Source organism: Cebus imitator, unplaced genomic scaffold (genome assembly GCF_001604975.1).
Source record: "Cebus imitator isolate Cc_AM_T3 unplaced genomic scaffold, Cebus_imitator-1.0 Scaffold18, whole genome shotgun sequence".
NCBI lineage: Eukaryota > Metazoa > Chordata > Mammalia > Primates > Cebidae > Cebus > Cebus imitator.
Genome location: NW_016107333.1, coordinates 18,641,571 through 18,663,443, shown reverse-complemented (window position 1 = coordinate 18,663,443; position 21,873 = coordinate 18,641,571). Strand labels below are relative to the sequence as shown.

Sequence of the window (21,873 nt, the reverse complement as noted above, 5' to 3'; positions counted from 1 at the left end):
TGTAATTTTCAGGGCAAGAAAGAAATGTACAAGGTCCTATCTATTTATAAAATATCACTTCTTATTTTGGGGTGAATAATTTTATGGCAACAAGGCTAGCTACTTATTCATTACCAGCTTTCTCGGCAATGCTGCACAGTCGTAATATTGCTGAGTCTCCGGATCCTGAATATAAAATCTCTAAGCCTGCTTCTGATGGTAAGATTCTGCAATCCTATTGTTTATGGACTGCTGTAAACTCTAGATTACAGCATTCATAAACACTGAAGTGATTAAACATTACTGGAAATTCCCAGAGCTTATGGTACTCTACTTTTCCGTTAGTGGACCAGATGCCGCCTTAACTCACCCATCCTTAACTCACCCAGCCATCTGGTCAATAGATGGCTCTGAGGGTGAGGTGTATGTATGCATGTGTGTGTGTGGGTGTGTTTGTGTGTGCGTGTGTGTATTGAAGAGCTGAGAGCATAGTCTAGGGTAAATCCAGCTCTAGGAGATTCCCCAGAGTGGGTATAATTGAAAGATCAAGTGCTGTTTCTAAAACAAAAGATGATAACTGAAAATGAAAGGGAAAAGTAGTTTAATAGACTGGAACAATAGGAAGATTAAGAACACATTTAGATTAAAGTAGTGAAAATGAAAACACACTGGTTAAAATTGCCAGGCTGGAATTACAGCTTGACCATCCAGCAAGCTTCAGGACTTGGGGAAGTTCCTTATCTCTTCATCAGACCAGTGTTTTCTTTGTATGTGGGTGGGATGGATATTGAACTCACTGACCTTACTGTCCTTCTTAATTTTTGAATTCTCTTATCTGAGATTTCTGTTAATTACAGAAATAAACAACATACTCTGTATGTATTACTTCAAACTTTCAGCAATGACTATGGTTTGCTACATTTGTTATATTAATACAGTGATAGAACCAAATCTTGTGTCTAGAAATCTCAGACTCTTGGAGTCCAATGACCATGGAGATTGGTGTCATTTTCAATAAGAAACCCTTGTGGTATAGATTAGTCATACCCATTTGATCATAAAAATAAAATCCTAGTAAACAACAGATCAGAACAAATGTTCTAATCGAATATATTTTAATATTACAATGTATTACAAAGGCACTATAACATTAAAATTATTTAATTATGTAATTATCAGGCAAAATTAGATTTGACTGGTGAGACAACCTTTCTCAAAAATACAATTCTTGATTAACTGGTTCATTTTATTTATTTATTTTTGAGACAAAGTTTTGCTCTTGTCACCCAGTCTGAAGTGCAATCACACAATCTCGGCTCACTGCAACCTCCCGGGTTCAAGCTATTCTCCTGTCTCAGCTACTGGAGTAGCTGGGATTACAGGCGTGTGCCACCATGCCCAGCTAATTTTTGTATTTTTAGTAGAGACAGGGTTTCACCATGTTGGCCAGGCTGTTCTGGAACTCCTGACCTCAGGTAATCCACCCACCTCAGCCTCCCAAAGTGCTGGGATTACAGGTGTGAGTCACCTCGTCTGGCCTATCTTTTATATCTTTCACAATGACGTATACTTGTCACAGTACCTCACTTTGCACACTGGTCTAAAAGGCCCTCAGAGCTGAGGATATGTGTTTGTTACATGGGTATAAAATTCCATGAAAACATTGGAATTTTAAAAAAAGGAACAACATAGGAGTCAACAAACGATTAATATAAACCTTTTGAAAAATAAGGTAAAGCATACGGGGACACAGTAGGGATCCATGGCTTCTGTGACTACTCCTTGTACATGTTGAAGATATAAGGATATGGGCTGTGAGACTTTGGACAGGACACAGGAGGGAAGGGTACACACACAGAGGGACTCACGGCTGCTCAGGGCTCTCCACATGAGAGGTTTCTGGAAAATGTCTGATTTCTCATTAGGTGGTTGAGAGAGAAACCACAGAAAGTTTGTTCTGCTAAAAGCAGTGGGAAATCTGTTTCTAAACTAGATGCCGCAAATTCTGATTGTGAATATCTGTAACCAGCAGAAACCTTTCTGATCTTACAGATATGTCCAAAAGGAAGCTATGTGTACTTCTGCTTTTATCTTGTCAGTCTGATCAACGAATGTGGACTTGCTCTGAGGCAACCTATATTTTCTGGTTTACTATTTTTGGAAGATGAAATGTATTTTTCACTGTTTACAGTAAAATTAAATATATGATTCATATTGGCATGGCTAGATAAAAAGGATGATCATATTCAGGACATAGGCATAGGCAAGGATTTCATGACTAAAACACCAAAAGCATTGGCAACAAAAGCCAAAACAGACAAATGGGACCTAATTAAATTCCAGAGCTTCTGCACGGCAAAGGAAACAATCATTAGAGTGAACCAGCAACCAATAGAATGTGAAAAAGTTTTTGCATTCTACCCATCTGACAAAGGGCTAATACCCAGAATCCACAAAGAACTAAAACAGATTTACAAGAAAAGAACAAATCCATCCAAAAGTGGGAGAAGGATATGAACAGACACTTTTCAAAAGAAGACATATATGAGGCCAACAAACATATGAAAAAATGCTCATCATCACTGATTATTAGAGAAATGCAAATCAAAAGCACATTGAGATACCACCTCACGCCAGTTAGAATGGCAATCATTAAAAACTCTGGAGACAGCAGATGCTGGAGAGGATGTGGAGAAATAGGAACACTTTTACACTGTTGGTGGGAGTGTAAACTAGTTCAACCATTGTGGAAGACAGTGTGGCACTTTCTCAGGGACCTAGAAATAGAAATTCCATTTGACCCAGCAATCCCATTACTGGGTATATATCCAAAGGATTATAAATCATTCTATTATAAAGACACATGCACATGCATGTTCATTGTGGAACTGTTTACAATAGCAAAGACCTGGAACTAACCCAAATGCCCATCGATGATAGACTGGACAAGGAAAATGTGGCACATATACACCATGGAATACTATGCAGCCATAAAAAACAATGAGTTCGTGTCCTTCGTAGGGACATGGATGAATCTGGAAACCATCATTCTCAGCAAACTGACACAAGAACAGAAAATCAAACACTGCATGTTTTCACTCATAGGCAGGTGTTGAACAATGAGAACACATGGACACAGGGAGGGGAGCATCACACACTGGGGTCTGTTGTTGGGGGCCGAGGGAGGGACAACAGGGGAGTGGGGAGGTCAGGGAGAGATAACATGGGGAGAAATGCCAGATGTAGGTGATGGGGGGATGGAGGCAGCAAACCACATTGCCATGTGTGTACTATGCAACAATCCTGCCTGATCTGCACATGTACCCCAGAACCTAAAGTACAATTAAAAAAAAAAAACAGCAAAATAGACAGGCTTGGGTCTTTTAAAGAAAGAAATAATTTTGGGGAAACATAGTTATTGGAAGATATTTGTGTTAGAATCTCTACATGAATTGGTTACATACTCAGAGAAGTTATCAAATAATTTGGGAACATTTATTTTCACTCTGTGATAAAAATCCATGTTGGTATATACTCAGAATAAAAATACCAACTACATTTAGAACTGTACGACAAATAAATTATAAACAGTTTATAGGTAGAAAAAAACGGATGTAATAACTTTTTAGTCTCTTCCTGGGATCTATCCTTTGTTGGCCTATTTAGCTTGCAACTACCATATTGGGACATTCTTTGGTCACTAGTGAAGCAGAACAGAATTGAGACAATATGATCAGGAACAAGAAATTCCATCCTATTCACTTCAATTCACGCTATCTTTGAAATATGTATTTTTCAAGACATGGAATAAAATATAAACTACTAACTGCCCCTTAACCAGCGATTAAGAGGAATAATATTTTTTAGGACCTAAGGACTTTTGTAAAATAATGTAAATTTTATTTTAAAAGTCCTACTGTATAAAAGTAAACACATATCATCAAACCTATCAGAAACTTGGCATCTGATAAAGAGCTCCTTCTTTAGTTAGCACTGGACAAATCTAGCAAACAGTCAGAAATGGGATAAGTGATTTATAAGAATTATATTATTTAAAAATCAGGGTCTTTAATATAATCTAGCTCTCAGGGTTTTTATATTTAGTTAATAAAAAGTATTAATAATTAATGTCTAAATACTGATTATGTTTGGAAGAAAAGTATGGTCAACATTTTAAGTAGTTGAAAACAACAGACAGCTATAGAAAATATACATTGGCTTGTAATCCCAGCACTTTGGGAGGCTGAGGTGGGCAGATCACGAGGTCAAGAGATTGAGACCATCCTGGCCAGCATAGTGACACCCCGTCTCTACTAAAATATAAGAATTAGCTAGGCGTGGTGGCGCGTGTCTGTAGTCCCAGCTACTCGGGAGGCTGAGGCAGGAGAACTGTTTGAACCCAGGAGGCGGAGGTTGCAGTGAGCTGAGATCATGCCACTGCACTCCAGCCTGGTGCCTGGCGACAGAGCAAGACTCTGTCTCAAAAAAAAAAAAAAAAAAATCTACATCGGGTCATGGTAATGTCTCACATTGAGCTATTTCACAAACCACTTGAGAGTTTACTTCTGAATTGGTCAAAGCTATATTACAACCATTAGTCTTTCATCCTTTATGCTGATGTTTGCTTTAGAAGGACTTAAATTTTTTTTTAGATATTCTGATGAAACCGTTCCAACTATATTACACATTTGGTTGCCCTCATAATAGAACCTGGGAAGCTTCAGGGCACAGGACAGGAGTGTAAATGTGTGTGCAGGAATGAGATGTCATCAGAGATAGCTGAGGAGGGTAAGGTAACTGGCGCCTGCACAGAGAGGTCCTGGCTGATGCTGCTTTTAGAGTTCTTATGTACACTTTTTCTTTTCTTTCCTCCTCTTTGCTATGGCTTGTCATTCCCTGTTCTCATCAGTATTCTTGCCTTAGCAACCTTATGTTATTCTAGTTTGACGTTGGCTGGAAATCAGAGTACCAAAGATGTTCATGTTATATCTAAAATAAATGAAAAACCATGAGGGCATCCCTAAGAATAGTATGTGTTAGCTTTAGAGTGTGAACTCTACCTCATCCATGTTGGATAGTTTGAAACACTCTGGGAGATAAAGGTGTAAAATACCGAGCAGCCTAGCTCCCAGCATATAGCAGGTGCTTTGTAACATCAGAACTGTGTCCTTTGGCCACTCCCTATGCTCTCGTCTTCATTTTGAGTTTGTTTACTTCCTCTTTTCTTGGCTGTGTCTTGAAGTACAGATTGTTGGATCAATGATTTCCAGTTAAAATGAAGTGTTTTACTCTGACAACACTGGCACCTGCTCGAAACATATGGGCAAGTGTGTATTTACGGATTCACTTCCTGTACATAGGCATTTATTTCTTAAGAATACGTATAAATTAAATTTTAAGACACTGGAGGAAAGAGATGATAACAATACAGTAGGCATTAATTCACTGCATCGAAACGAGATACAGATTGTTTCACCTATGGTTGTTCGGTTAATTTCACTAGGAATCAGTCTCCACCAACAACGTATATTCACAATTAACACTGAGACTGAGTCGTGATGGAGAGTCAAAATGGGGAGATACAGGGAGTGCTAACCATCCACTTTCAACTTCCACGTGCTCAGCTGTCATACAAACATCACATCAAAATGATCAGCAGCTGCCCTTTTTTTTTACTTCTGAGTTTTGAAACTTTTTTTCCCTAAAAGAATAAAGATATTTTATATATTTTAATACTAATGAGCTACCTGCATTTAATTAGCTCGGTGATTACTAGTTCACTTAGGAATCATAAATTAAGTTCTTTGTTATTGGGTAAGTTGAATTCTTTCAGGAATCACTCAAGGTTTATAGGTTATGGAATTCAGAATTGCTTAAAGAACTAGAAATGACAAGCTAAATAGATAAAACTTTATGGATAATAGTATTAAATTAGTTGGCCTTTGGAAAATCCTTTTCTAATGATGTAAGCATTTCAGCATTATGGCCCAGATTTAAAATTCAGTATAAATAGGGACAGGAGAACTATAAGTAACTGAACATCTACTCCAAGCCTAACTAGCGTGCATGGCACTCTGTGTATATTATTTATGGTACAAACTTTTAAGGTCAGCTTTTTTTTCTTTTTTTTGTTTTGAGACCGGTCCTTGCTCTGTTACCCAGGCTAGGGTTGAGTGGCGCAATCATGACTTACTGCAGCCATAAACTCTGAGGCTTAAGTGATCATCCCATCTCAGCCTCCCAAGTACCTAGGAATACAGGTGTGTCATCTGGCTGATTTTTTTTTTTTTTTTAGACATAGGAGGCTGGGATTACAGGCATGAGCCACAGTGCCTCGCCATATTTTTATGTATAGGTTGACTTCAACAGCTGACTGTGTCAGGCACTACCTTTCGTTCTAAAAAAAAAATAGCAACAACAATTTACAGAGCATCTACTATGTGCCAGGTTCTATTTCAGGCACTCGGGAATAACAACAGTGAAAAAAAAAACAAACAAAATAGGGAAAAGGTTCTACACTTATGGGCCTACATTCCAAAAGAAATGGCAGATAATAAACAAAATAAATAAGTAAAATATATAGCATATTAGGTGGTGATAAATGCTATGGAGAAAACGCAGGCAAGCAGATGGGAAATTGTCAGATAGCAGGAGTGGGTGGCAATGTAAAATAGAGTGACCAGGGAAGCATTTACTAGAGAAGTGACATTTGAACAAAGACTGGAAGGAGGGGAGGCAGTAAGCACCGTAGACCCTGTGGGAGTAAAAGGCTCCAGGCAGAGAGTGCAGCAAATAAAAAAGTCCTGGGATGAGCACACTGAAAGGACAAGTGTGGCTGGAGAAGGTGAATCATGGTAAGGGAAAAGATGAGGTCAGAGATGTCACACAGGCCAGATGAGCAAGTGCCTGCGAGGCCACCGTGTAGGTGTGCAGTTTTACTCTGAGGGAGAGGAAAGCCACGACACCGTGTGAACACAGGAGCCACGTGAATTGACTTACATGTAAGAAGCTCTCTCTGGCTTCCGTGTTGAGCCTAGATTGAAGGAAGCAATGTGGACGCTGGGAGACCAGCTAGGAAGCTGCTGTAATAATCTCCGTAAGAGACATTGCAGTCTTGGGCCAGGGTGGGACCTCGGGACGCACAGAAAGTGATAAAATTCTGGATACATTTGGACAGCCAGAGAAATAGAGGAGTCTGAGAGAATGCCAAGACTTTTAGTCTGAGCAAGTACAATAAGGAAGGCTGTGTGGAGGGAAGATGGGGAATTGGTTTGAAAGTGTTAGGTTGAGATGGTCATGTAGACAGTTTAACATATGAGTTTGAGGATTCAGGAAAGAAATCTGGGCTGAAATATGCTATCTAAAAATCCTGGAAGTCAACAAAAGCAGTATGTACCAGCTTGAGAGTTTCCTTCCAGGGTTATATCAAGGAATGCTTTGGGTTTTGTTTTTGTGTGTTTTTGAGAAAGGGTCTCCCTCTGTCACTCAGGCTGAGTGCATTGGCACTGTCACTTTTCTGAATCAAGTGATCTTCCTACCTCAGCACCCCCAAAGCAGCTGGGACTAACAGGTGTGCACCACCATGACCAGCTAATTAATTTTTTTTTTTTTTTTTTGTAGAGGCAAGGTCCGATTATGTTACCCAGGTTAGTCTTGAACTCCCGGGCTCAAGTGGTCCTCTGGCCTCAGCCTCCCAAAATGCTAGTATTGTAGGCATGACCCCTGTATCCAGCTAGGAATGCTTTGGATACTATCTTCCTATCACTGATAATCAAAAAGAAATGGGAACCAACATTGCAAAGCTGTGTCACAGGTTCTGAGTGCTCTAAATTCTTTCTCTAATTTACTTAAGGAGTATACGATATCATCTTGTTGGATAAATAAGGGAACTAATATTTAGAGAGGTTATGTGCTTTTTCCAATCTTACACTGTAGAAAATCCTGGACTCTAGATTTGAATCAAGACTTTTAAGCCCCCAGAGCCAAGTGCATCTTCACTGCTAGGCACTTTGCTGCCAGGATATCAGTGCTATGTGAATGACCCACCTCTCTGAGGCCAGATCCCCTCAGCACAGAAGAAAACTATCACATGCAGCCCACACATGTTGATCCATTTGGCTAGCCACTGCAGCTCACTTACCACATTCAGCAACATAATGATACAAAAGTTGATGCACACAGCCGTCCCTGTGGTTGCAACCTGAGAGTTATTCCTGATTAACGCCCACTTAAAGGCAGCGAAAGTGCTGACAGTCACCACTCGGTAAATGACAATCCCGAACACAGCAGCGATCACCACGCAGATCTGGCAGAAAGACAAGACACCCAGTGAACCCCTTGGTAAAATGTTACGGGAGGAAGATTCACATTCCTGGAACATCCTCTGATGGGAAAAAGAAGTAATGCCATGGCACTACTGCTCAAGAGACCTCAATCAAATGCATACTTTTAATTGTGGTTAGTACTTTCTCTTGTCTTTTTCTATTTTCTTTCTTATTAAAATAAAAGAACTACATTGCTTGAAAGTTGAGAATCTGCATAAGCTATGGGGTAACACTTTTTAATGCAGAATATGCATCGAGCAGATGGACAAATACTCATATGGAAATCCTATCATATCACTCGTGTGTTTAAACTTGTTTACTGGTTTCTTATTATTATAGTATAAAAGGAAAACCCTTATGTGGCCTGCAAGACACTCTCTAGCCTTTTTGGTCTCCATTCCTCGTTCCTTCTGGAGCCCCCACAGCTTCTCTCATTACATCAAATGGGCTAAGCACCCTTGATCATCAAGATTATTTCCTTTGCCTATAATGCCTACCCACCCAATCTCTTGCCAAACACACATACATGTGTGAGCACACATGCGCGCGCACACACACACACACACACACACACACACACACAGCCTAGTTAACACCTACTCATCTTTCTTCACTTCTCAGCTCAAACACCACTTCATAATAAAAGCTTTTCATGACTCCCAGACTATTTGTTGTTGGTGTTGTCATAGAGTACCCATACCATATAGATACATCTTTTTTCAGGACACTACTTATAATTTCTAACAATCTGACTATTCTGTCTCTCCTACTAGAAAGTAAGCTCCATGAGGACAGGGAAGGAGTCTGTTTGGCTCACATGGTTTCGACAACACCTTAGCATAATTACACATGCACAGTAAGTGCTCAGTTATTTGTATTTGAGTGAACCAACTATGTGATAGGTACATATCTTGTTAATCTGATAGTCACACAGACTGAAGCATCTTTCCCTGAAGATTTCAAGGCATTTGAGAACAATACAGCATATATTCTGTCTCTATGAAATACAGTTGTCCCTCAGTATCACCATGAGGGATTGGTCCAGAACCATCCCCCAATACCATTATACCAAAATCCATAGATGTTCAAGTCCCCTCTTTAGAACAGTATAGTGTTTGCATGTAACCTGTATACAACCTCTCATATACTTGAAATCATCTCTAGATTACTTATAATACCTGATACAATGTAAATGTTACATAAATAGTTATACAGTATTGTTTAGGAAATAATGACATGCAGCTGTACATGTTCAGTACAGTCACAACTGTCCTTTTATTTAAAAAATAATTTCCATCTATGGTTGGTTGAATTCATAGATGCAGAACCCGCAAACACATAGGGCCAACTTTAATGCAAATCTGAGACTCCAAAACGTTTTGTGACTTTCATTAGATGACTCACCTAATATTAATATGTCCTAGAGACCTTAACCCACTTAATTATCAAAGGCTAGACCTTGAAGCCAGGCCTCAGGAAGGCCTCTGCTGATTTAGAGATTCCTTTCTTCACAAAAGCATTCCTCTGTTTTGCACAAAATTTATTTTCTGCTTACTTTTAAGGGAGATATGTTTTAAAAGCTCAAGTACAAGTCCTAGCTTAGTCTGGTCAAAATAATAATAAAATAAACAAAAACCTGTCCAGATCTTAATGGTAGTGCTGTTGATCAGGAGACAGGTAAAAACTTTGCGAAATCCAGACAAGGATGGCAATGAGGTAGGAAGGACAGCGGGCTGGATTCAAAATCAGAGGACAGATCAGAGCCCTAGCTCAGCTATCACCCAGCAGCCTGACCTTGGAAAAACTTGTCCTCTTCATAGCTCCAACCTTCTGTGTTCCAGGTTCCCCATCCATGTAACAGGAAAAGCTTAATCAATGACTATGGGTCTTTATAAGAAACAAGACAATAAATATGAATATGTACATAGAAGGCAAATCATGACACAATTGCTTACAAAGCAGTATCTGTAGACAGGCATGGATTTGAATCTCGGTCTGAGCCAAGGATTCTGGGTAAGCTGCCCAGCCTTCATCTCCCCAGTTTCTGCCCTAGTAAAAGAGAGCAGACTGTCTGGATTTGCTACAGTCTTATCCTTCCTACTCTAACAGTCTAGGCATATATTTATATACTGATCATTTGAGAAAAAGGAAAGGAGGATTTCAGAAAAATCTGCATATGTTTTGTTTGGTAATCATAGTGTTAATGCTAAGACTGCTTTTTAGGAAAAGCTAACAACTCAGGTCTGTTTTTCAAACTGACATGATCATTAGTGAGTCAGGAAATTAATTTTAGAAGATTAATCTGTCATTAAAATAGACTATAATAAAAGAAAATCAGAGCTTATTGCATGTTATAAAGGTGAGCATTGTTTTACTTAAATTGCATTATACATATATTTGCTTGGCATAGTCGGGGTTGTGACAGAGAATGTATTTCTGGCTGTATGGGCATGGTGAAGAGTTTGAAAAACCCTGCTGTGCACTCTGTCTCACACTTTTGGCTCCTTTCAGCATCACATAGTAGAATACGGCAAGAGGAAATAATGTCAGATTAGAGGGTCTCAGCTCCTAGCTACCTACTGGCTGACCTTGGGCAAGCCCCATAACCTTTTGGAGTCTCAGTTGTTCCATCTGTAATATGGGGATAGCAATACCATCTCTGACCACCAAACGGAGTTACTGTGAGGAATAAATAACATAAAGTGCAAAGATATTTTGTAGAACTCTGCAAATGCCCAATATGATTACTGTTATTGTGCTATAGGTTTGTACTTCATGAAAAATATTTTTCTAAAGTTTCAAACCATAAAGAATATTCCAGATGCAGAAACGATAAGTCTGCTGCATTTATCTGTAAATGCTTGATAAGGTTCTGGTTTTCCAGAAATGGGATTCATCCGTTCTTTCTTGGAATACTTGGCTTCAAACTGGGGTCGTATTTCTTCCTAAAGGACAAGCAGACACATTTTAATGAACTAAAGATGTGCTCACAAAATAAGAAAAGATATATCATTTTACCCCACCATAAAACAGAGTCCACAGCTGCCACACTAATTAGTCGACCAATGAGGTGGACTTGGGTGCCCAGGCTTAAATGTTTGAAAATTGGCCACTTGAAGAAAATCTAAGAATGAAGATCAAGATCTACTATTATCAAAAGCAAAGAAATTTGGACTAATAGTTACATTTCTCTGTTATCTTATAAAACTATGCTTGAATTAAAAAAAAAACAAAACCCTGAGAACAGTATTTTAAAAGGGGCAAGCTGTCCTGTCCTAATGGTTTGGAACAACTAATAAGCTTTTACTTTTATTACCAGAGAGTGATAAGGGACACCAGGAAAAAGAAGTCTTCTCTACAGGAAAATATTCAAAATCTATTTTGTAAGTTACAATGACAATATAATTCTTAGTTTTCTCCTGCAATTATTTTTTGCATTTTTAGATTCAGTTCACTAAAAACACGGTGAATCTACTTTTTAATAAGCTCATATAGGAGTCATTCATCTTTAACCAATAGACTTTAAGTATACTTTTAATTCTTAATTGAAAACAAGGTAAGCACCTTTCAAAACCAGCTAAAAGCAAGGTTCCTCCAATTCTAAATCAAACTGAGATTTTATTTCATTTAGCTGAGCCTCATCTGAATGTGAAAAGCTTCTGACTAAAAAGCAATTATGGGATTAGGAAAAGGCAATCAGCAAAAGGGTACACTGATGTGGTTTCTGTTAATTAAGCATACATTATGTTTGAGAGTTTCGGGAGAAGATGGCAAATGAGCAGAAACTCTGCTGAAATGGAGATTGAGTTAATCCAGGCAGAAATGGTCAAGACTTGGATGAAGGTAATGACAGAAAGCAAAGAACGAGCTGACAGAAGAGAGGTCACGGGGAGTGAGCCCAGTTTGGTAGCAGCCTGCCCATGTAGCATGAAGGGTGGCCTTCACATGGCTCAGCCTGTCTCCTGCTACAAAATTAGCTCAAGCCTGGACTTCCCTCAGAAGGTCATGGGGAAGATCAGCAGGAGATACATTAGAAGCAGGCTCTGCCTTTCATTTATTTTAGGCAGTTACACTTGAGGAGATAAATATAGCAGACCCAGAATCTTCTGCTTCTTTGGGAAACTTTCAATTTATTAGAGTTTAACTGTCATCAAGAGCCCTTGAGGTAGTCATCCAGATACTAAGGCCAATCATGGAGACAGGTCTGTGTTCCTGGGTGTATCATTACATTTTCATACTGCTATGAAGAAATACCCAAGACTGGGTAAGTTATAAAGAAAAAGAGGGGTAATGGACTCACAGTTCCACATGGCTGGAAAGGCCTCACAGTCATGGTAGAAGGCAAAGAAGGAGCAAGGACACATCTTACATGGTGGCAGGCAAGACAGAGCATGTGCCGGGGATGTCCCCTTTATAAAACCATCAGATCTATGAGACTTACTCACTATCATGAGAACAGCACAGGAAAAACCCACTCCCATGATTCAATTACCTCCCACCAGGTCCATCCCCAACACATGTGGATTATGGGAGCTACAATTCAAGTTGAGATTTGGGTGGGGACACAGCCAAACCTTATCACTGGGTGTTATAGGCCAAATTGTGTCCTGGTTCCCCCAAATTCAACTGCTGAAGTCCTAACCCCCACTATCAAATGTGACCATATGTAGAAACAGATTTTTTATACAGATAATTAAGTTCAAATGAGGTCATTACAGTGGACCCTACTCTAATATGACTGGTGTCCTTATAAGAAGAGGAATTTTGGACACAGAGACACCTAGGGGGAAGACGATGTGAAGACACAGGGAGAAGATGGCCATCTATAAGCCAAGAAGAGAGGCCTAGACCACATCTTTCCCTGATGGTTCTCAGAAAGAACCAACCCTGCTGACACCTTGTCTTGGACTTCTAGCCTCCAGAACTGTGGAGCATGTAAATTTCTATTATTGAAGCCACCTGGTCTGTGGTACTTTATTATGGCAGCACTGACAAACTAATGTGTGAGCTTGCCCCAGAAGGTCTGCAGCAAGTCTGGGTATTTCTGCACAATAAGGTGGAAACCACGGGCTAGAAGTGAGGCATTTCCACAAGGAATCCCAAGCTGGGAGTGGCTACATATGCAGGCTTCTGTACAAAGGTATGCAGAGTGGCAGTACAATTCAGCACTCTACACTTTTTATCAGGGGCTAGGAAGACAGAAGGCTCCAGACTTATAAGGGATACATACTTTTTCCTGAAGGGTGTCCACATCATGGGCCCACCACAAATACCAACAGTCATTGTAGATTGATTTGGTCTAAGTTACTCAAATAGGGACAGAAGGGAAAATTTAGTCCCACTTCTTTTCATTAGAGATTTTTAAAGTCCAAAGGTGAAATAAATTGCCCAAGGTGACTACCAGGAAATAACATTTTCCATCCCACTGGAAATTGTTCCCATAAACACATGTAACCAGAAACAGTGGAATGGTGCACATAAAAGAAAGTTCTGAATACAGACTGGCTGCTACCAATAGATGCCATAGTCATCTGGGAAGCTTCTTCAAACCTAGGTGTATGTGTGTGTATCTAGGTTCTAGGTATACATATATACATACACACACACATACCTAGAACCTATGTAAAAGAAATATATATACACACACGTGTGCGTATACATATATATATATATATATGCATACACATATATCTTATATATACATATATTTGTTTATTTATTTGAGGCAGAGTCTCACTCTGCCATTCAGGCTGAAGTGCAGTGGTGCAATCTCGGCTCACTGCAACCCCCACCTTCTGAGCTCAAGTGATTCTCGTGCCTCAGCCTCCCAAGTAGCTGGGATCACAGGTGCATGCCACCACACTCAGCTAATTTTTGTGTTTTTAGTAGCAATGAGGTTTCACCATGTTGGCCAGGCTGATCTCGAATGCCTGGCCTGAAGTGGTACCCCCCCCCACCTTGGCCTCCCAAAATGCTGGGATTACAGGCATGAGCCACCATGCCTGGCCTGGAGAATATTTATAAAAACATGAGAGAAAGCCTTATCAGGAGAAGAAGGATTGTTGAAAACCCCAGTATCATTTATCAAAACCTCCTGTTGTACACCTCAAGTACATGTAAAAACCAAACCAAACCAAACCAAAAAACTACCCAAACATATTCATGGGATAAGGGGAACAGGCAGCCATTCAGGAGGCATAGTTTGAAGGAAATGAACAAAAAAACCCACCTCTCAGAATTACTTCCCCCCCGCCCCCAAGCCTACCACAGGCTAAAAGTTCTCATTGTTCATATTTCTAAAAGATTCCTCTTGATATATAAAAATATATACATGTGTTACCTCCAAGGAAAACACATGGTAATACCCATGATCACATTGTACATATATGAGTAGTCTATCTGATTTACTGGCACAGCAAGGCTCTGAGGAAATGAGACTCAGGAGGGGTAAGAGATACTGAATGAGTAAGAGGAAAGGGGAGCTGAGGCCTGGACCAACTGTCAAGGGAAGCAGGGTCTAAGGGGAGAACGTGGTGACCACACCCAGTGCGGGTACTTGAGACTTCCGACAGGAATGGGGCAAGAATAGAGAATCAGAACCAGACAGGTCAGGAGAGGCACAATGGACTGGCCTAGCAGATGCTCAGGGAGAGTGATGGGACTGAGTCTGCCCCTCCTTGGCAGTTTTGTCTAGAGCCGGCCCTCCATTTAGCCATATCTCTCCAAGGTGGCCAATTCAAAGTGGATTCTCTTCAGCATTGAACACCTGATGTCATACTTCAGAGCCTGTGCACACCTGGGCACTGTCCTGGGCACTGGTCACAGACACATTGCCTTGGGATAATTCTCTTGAAGGGATTGCTTACAGATACCTGGAGACGTAAAATGAATGCTCTTTTTCTGCTGAAGTTAAAAAAAAAAAAAAGATTATTTTTAAGAAAATGAAGTAAAAAAAAGACACCACCAATTCTTCTGGTGCTTCTACCTACAAGTGAAATTCTTAATCAAGGGATTTTATTCCACTAAGGAATCAAAAATTTAAAATAAAATTTGTCAGTCCCTTTTTATTCTGCTTGAAATTTTCTGAAAAGAAAATTGAAAATGCTTTATGAGCCCACCTGACTTCACAGAACAGAGAGTGATGATTCAAGGAGATCATGTGGTTCTGGGTGATTTGTTTTTTAAAAAATTCTGAGATAAATGATACGAACCTCCTCTTCTTCCCAGTCTATCAAATCCCAGTCATAGGCAATTACTGCTCGCCGTCTTTTCCAAAACTCCAGGAAAACTGTTGCTGGAACAAGCAGAGAAAGACAAAGACATTTTCGAATAAAAGTAAAACAAAGCTCTTAACTGTGTCACTGAATAACGAAGCCATTGCCAAAAATGGCAGTTGCTAGTGTAAGCAACCTTGAACATCAGAATTTCCAGCTAAACTTCATTTTATAAGGACTATTTTCTGAGAATTGCTAAGCTTGTGTCAGACATAATGAAAAATGAGAAATTTTACTTAGAATTAAATTAAGCTGATTTACAAGTTGAGGCAGAACAGACTTATTATAAAGACAAATTCTTACATTCTGGGATGTCAGGATTCATTCAAAAATATGTTACTGTCATATTTCTCATTGATACAGCTTTTATTTTAATTTTACTTTTTCTATTGCCTAAACATGGGTAAGCAAGCACTTATTTTTTAAACTGAGAGGCAGATAGGAGCAGAAAAGCCAAAATAAAACTTAGCAGTTCACAAGTATTTGGTAGTGATTTCCTAACCCTTCAAATCTTCCTCACAGCAAATACCTATGTAAAATATATTTTTCTGTTTTACTGGAAGGAGTCCTGTTCTCTTTTCTCTAAACCATCTCTTTGTTGCCACAGTAAGGGTAAAAGTGGGTAAGTCTATTAAGAACTTTCTCCAGTAAGTGTGAGGTGGCTGGCCTCCCCATGTAGAGAAATCTGGGAGTATCTTCATTCAGCCAAGGTAATTTTCTACTTAATTCAATGAAAGCATACTAACTTAAATGAATTATTAAGCACTATGCAATAAAAGAGAGAGAGAAAAAATAAGACACACTCCTGCTGCCTTGGAAGGCACAATGCAAATGCAGGGGCACACTCACTCACACTCACACTCACACTCACTCTGAGAATGACTATAGGGATATAACAGACATACACTAGGAGAGAGAATGGGTGTTTCTTTCTCTTTTGGGCCTTGTTGTGCAGTTAAGACTTACAGAAGGTAAAGATAAATTATATATTAGGAATCTACTTCATGAAGGAAAGTAAATATGCAAATGCCTATCTCAAAAAAATATAATTACTTTCTTCTTTTCTATTCTCCCTTGTTCTCACATTACCTCCTCCTTAGTAGTATTCAGACACTGGAGACATATTCTTAAAATAAGTAACTAGAAAGACAGTATAGAGTGATAGATAAGAATCCTCTGGCATGTGTCCTAGACAGTCCTAAATTTGAAATCCAGATCAGATACAAGCTGTGCTACTGTTGGCAAATCAATTAACTTCTCTAAGCCTTAGTTTCCTGATAAGCAAAAGAGGGAGGGTAGAACAGGTCCACAATCCCTTATCTGCAATCCAAAATTCAAAATGCTCTAAAAATTTTAAGTTTTCCCCCAAGTTTGCCACAAACTCGTCTGGTGGTGAGTCCTGACCTGGACTGATGTATGACTACATATAACCTCTATTTATTCCTCGTAGTGAGACTTTTCATGTATTAAAAGCGGCCATACTAATGTATTTGAGTATGGAGTCCTTCCCCAGGCCTCCTGGGACACTTAATAATATATGGCATATTTAGTGCCTTTCTAAAATCTGAAAAATTCTGAGTAGTTACAGTTGTTAAGGAAGATACACCTAAAATAATAAAATAATAATTTATTCTGGAAGACAGAAATTAAAACAAATATATGTATTTATTTGTGTCAATACTGAGCAGCCATTTTCTACTGGAGTCCTTCCAGTGAGTCTTGCTGCCTCAGGGATCCCCAGGATCATTCCCAGGTTTGATTTACTAGGAAGATTCACAAGACACAGAATACAGTTGTACTGATGTCTAAGATTTATTACAAGGAAATGCTATAAAGCAAAATCTGCAAAGGGAAAAGCTGCATGGAGCAAAGTCTGGAGGAAACAGGCACAAGCTTCCAAGAGTCGTCTCCCAGTGAAGTCACACAGGATGTACTTAATCCCTCTACAACGAGCTGTGACAATACATATGAAATGCTGTTTGACTTGAAAGCGCATTAGAAACTTAGTGCCCAGAGTTTTTATTGGAGGCCGGTCACATAGGCACCTGCTGCCTAGCACATACTAAAATTCCAGAGTCCCAGGAAGAAAACAAATTGTATTGTTTGCACATGTAGTTGATGCATCATGAGTTACTCTTAGCAGTCAGCGTAATGAAAACTGTCTTGAAAGCCAAGTTCCCAAACACCAGCCAAGGGCCACCCTCGCAAGCAAGCCTTTCTAAAGCAGGCCTGCTATGTTAACTCTCTCCTCACGCTTGCCCTCTGCCTCACCAAACTGTCTTTGCACAGAGTATTTCCTTTATCAGGTCCTCTAGTCCCTCAAGCAAATGCCACTTTATAAAGACTTTCCCTTCTTGGTCTCTAGAGTCTCCCTGTCCTTGAAGAGAAAATGGCCCAGTCCCTGAATATATGGCTATTTTCCATAAGATTCAGGAAGGTACCACCTGGGAACAGAGACACTTGATGGGGGACCATTCTGGGACAGTCTCAGGCCACAGGATCACATCTAGTCTGTTTTACTGGCAGCTGTTGCTCTCACTAAGTCCTACCAACCCTCTATGGTTCTCATCTAATGGAACTGACTTCTAAGATGATCTGGTGGCCGTCACAATTATTTCATCACCCTTCTTGAGGATTCCTGCTGAATCCTGCCTGGAGGACACAGAGGCTCTAACCTTTAATTCCCTGTGTTCTGGAGACTGGGAAATCCAAGATCAAGGCACCAGCAGATTTGGTGTCTTGTGAGGGTCGCTCTCTGGTTCATAGATGTCACCGGCCAGCTGTTCCCTTTCATGGTGGGAGAGGTCGCTAGCTCTCTGGGGGTGTCTTTTATAAGTACAATAACCTAACCATGAGGGTTCTGCTCTCACGACCTAATCACCTCCCAGAGGCTCCCTAACTAATACCTTCACCTTAGAGAATAGAATTTCAACATATGAATTTGGGGGGACATAAATATTCACACTATAATCTTCCCTTCTTTGGTGAATAATCCTCTTCTTTCTTCCATTATAGTACTCAAAAGGATGAGAAGAAGAAATTACAACTGCCATTCTCTTGTCAGTGTTTTTGTGTGAAATGCCCATTCATTTGAGTAAGAAGAATCTGCTTCTATCTGTCCTTATGAAATGTAATCAAACCAAGACACATTGTCTGTTTTCAAGGCAAAGTTATAATCCCTCATCATGCCATAAACTCCCTCCTCTGAATACTTACAGCCTTGGGAGCCCCCAGCACTTTCAGTGTACCTAGTTATACACTGTCTTACGTCATGAGCTCACACTTTCTTATCTCCTTCGAGGCTGGTTTATGCTATACATATTTTTGTTATATATGTATCTTTCTCTGATACTACCTAGCACTATGATAAGTTTGATTAAAAAGTGTATTTCTTTTATGGCTTTATTCTCAAAAGATGAAATTCCTAAGGGTTTTGTCAAGTTTTTTTTTTTTTTCTTTTGGTACATGGAATTCTTTCCACAAGAATTTTTTCAGCTAAAACATCATCACACTTAACCTTACTGCTGGCATTTTGAACTCCTTAGATTCCAATCTATCTTTTTATGTCACTAATGATTTCTCCAAATCCAGATCTAACCAGGTGTCCTGGGAATCAGTGGAGTCACATCACCTCTAGAATAAAATCTGTTACCAGCTCAGGCTGCAAAGCTCATAATCTCAACTCTCTCTGCCCTGACTTGAACCCCAGACTCCAGGCTAACTCACTAACAGTTTCACACATGAGCTGTTTTATACTATCTCAGTTTTGCCCACACTATTTCCTTAGCTAGTAATGTTTTTCCCTATTTGGGTCCATCTTGTAAACTCCCGCCCTCATTTTCAGATTTAGCCCTGTGTGTTCTGTAACTACGCCCCTTGAATCATCCCTGTGCACCCAGGCTGAGCTGTGCACACAACTCTAGGTCAGCACTAATCACAGCATTCAGCACTGTAAAAATAAAACCAATAAAAACCCAAACCTTGATCATATCTACTACTAGTTTGCAGACTTCCTGAGAACAGGCCTGTATCTTAGTTGTCTTTTTACCTACAGAGTCTAGCACAGCAACTGGTACACAGAGAGGCTCAGTAAATACACAAATGAAATGCTGTCCTGGGAATGAAAGCAAATGTGGAAAATTACTCTTAATTTTCTAAATATTTTCATATGCTTATAAAAAATTAAGATATGAATTTGAAGAATATGCAGCTATATTTTTTGAATGCTTTACACACCATGGCCTATTAAAAATTTAATAATAATGTCAAAGTTTGAAGCTTATCATGCTTCTCTTTTGTCTTGCAATAGAAGTGTGATTCTGTTCTAACTACCACATCCATTATTTGTACGGACCCTGTGGCAGAGACTACCAACTGTCCTCTAACATTCTCTCTTTCCTCCACCATAAAATGATTGTTGCTGAGAATGTGGCTGCTTATATACACTGCATTTCCCAGATACCCTTGCAGTTAGATGTGGCCAAAGGATAGTTCTCAGCAGTGGAACGTGAGGACAGGTGATATGATGTGTAGTACTTGCCTGCTGACTTCTTAAAACATCATGAGGTGCTTTTTCCATAACCACTTTCCCTTTCTGGATGGGTAGAACCCAGGTGACCCAGTGAGACCATGAAAGTGATGACAAGGTCTGGGGGTATGGCAAACAGCTCTTTTGTAGAAACATGAGTCCCTGAGTGACCATGTGGAGCAGAGTTATCTGCCAGCCTGGAATACTCAATTCATACTTTTATATATGATAGAAATTAATTTCTGTGTTTTTTAAAGCCACTGAATTATGTTAGGCCTTTGTGCTACAGTGATCTAACCTTATCTTAATGAACACAGACACTTACCTTAACGGAGATGAAGTCACCTAGTCACTGAGACATTGCATTGAAGGCATGAAGATGAAAGAACTTGTCTACCATTTTCCTCACAGATGTTAGAAAAGGGCACTCTCAAGCCACAGCATCTGACACTCTATTAATTGTATTTACAAGACAGAGTTTTGCAGGCTTTTTCCCCTCCGTTTTCTACTGTCACCTTCACCATGTATCTACCTACCCACAAATAAAAATAAAAATAAAAAGCCTATCCACAAATAAAGTTCACCTGAGGTGTTAACACCAATCCCAAATAGTAATCTTCTCACAATGTTAGTCGACATATTAGGAAAATCTGAGGATTCCACTCTCTAAGTAAAGGCAGGATTAGGGGTAGTGTTCAAGTAGGTTAGAGTTCAGAAACTGGGACACTCTTGGGCTCAGAATCAGAGAATGTTGAGAAGATTGTCTCATGAGGCCCATCATGGACACAAAAGGGATAGGACTGAATGTTCTTCAGGCTATCATTGTTATATTATTTTTTAAAATAGAACAATTATTATCAGTTTCAAATAAATTTGTGGCAGGATGCTATGCATTTACCAGAATGATTTCTTATGCTCCTAGGCATTGTTAGATTATATTTTTTCAGCCTTTATTTCAGATGTGTCCACAAACCAAGTTTAGGCTAATGGAAAGTAAGTAGAAGTGATATAGGTCATTTTTGGACAAAGAGTTAAGAAGTAGGTTTATCTTCCCTATGTTCACTTTATACTTTGGCTGAATGAATAAAGAGAACGCTGAAGATCCAGAAGGGAATGCAGCCACAAGATGGAAGGAACTCATCCACCCATATGAATGATCATAAGGAAAATCACCTGCCAACCAGGAACATCTGATTGGGCTCTATCAAACACTAGGTTGTGATGTTTGTGTATCACAGCAGCTAACTTTACTCATTCTAACTAATATAGGGTTTTTTCTGGGAAAATATTCTGCAAACAGGGAGAAAAAAACACTGATTTACTACCATCATCATGTTACTAAGGCATTTAGACAGACATACAGTAAAAACTCCCTTTTCAGATGCATATTTTAGGTTCCAAGGAATAATAGGGTTAAAAGAAAGGGTTAAAATGCTGTACCTTTTCTTAATTTATTTTTTTAATATCTAATTTTTGTGTGTATATAGGTGTATATATGTATGGGGTAGGTGAGATGTTTTGCTGCAGCATGAAATGCAGTATAATCATGTCATGGAAAATTGGGTATCCATCCGCTCAAGCAATTATCCTTTGTGTTACAAACAATCCAATTATATTACTTTAGTTATTTAAAAATGTACAATTAAATTATTGACTATAGTCCCCATGTTGTGCTATAAAGCACTGGGTCTCATTCATTCTTTCTGTTTCTTTTCATACTCATTAACCATCTCACCTCCCCTTTGCCCTTTCACCCCCACCCCACTGT

General features: G+C 39.4%; 1 protein-coding gene across 5 annotated transcripts in view; it reads right to left on the bottom strand.

Annotated features, from left to right (window-relative positions):
- ANO4 (anoctamin 4) overlaps positions 1-21,873 on the bottom strand; it is a 324,230-nt gene that overhangs the window by 42,183 nt on the left and 260,174 nt on the right. For all 5 annotated transcript variants that reach the window (XM_017516529.2, XM_037734202.1, XM_017516537.2 and 2 more), the window contains 3 exons: positions 15,515-15,597; positions 11,108-11,248; positions 8,120-8,284 (listed from right to left, as the gene is read on the bottom strand). In XM_017516529.2, the coding sequence (XP_017372018.1) occupies positions 8,120-8,284; positions 11,108-11,248; positions 15,515-15,597 (389 nt within the window). The remainder of the gene's footprint in view (positions 1-8,119; positions 8,285-11,107; positions 11,249-15,514; positions 15,598-21,873) is intronic.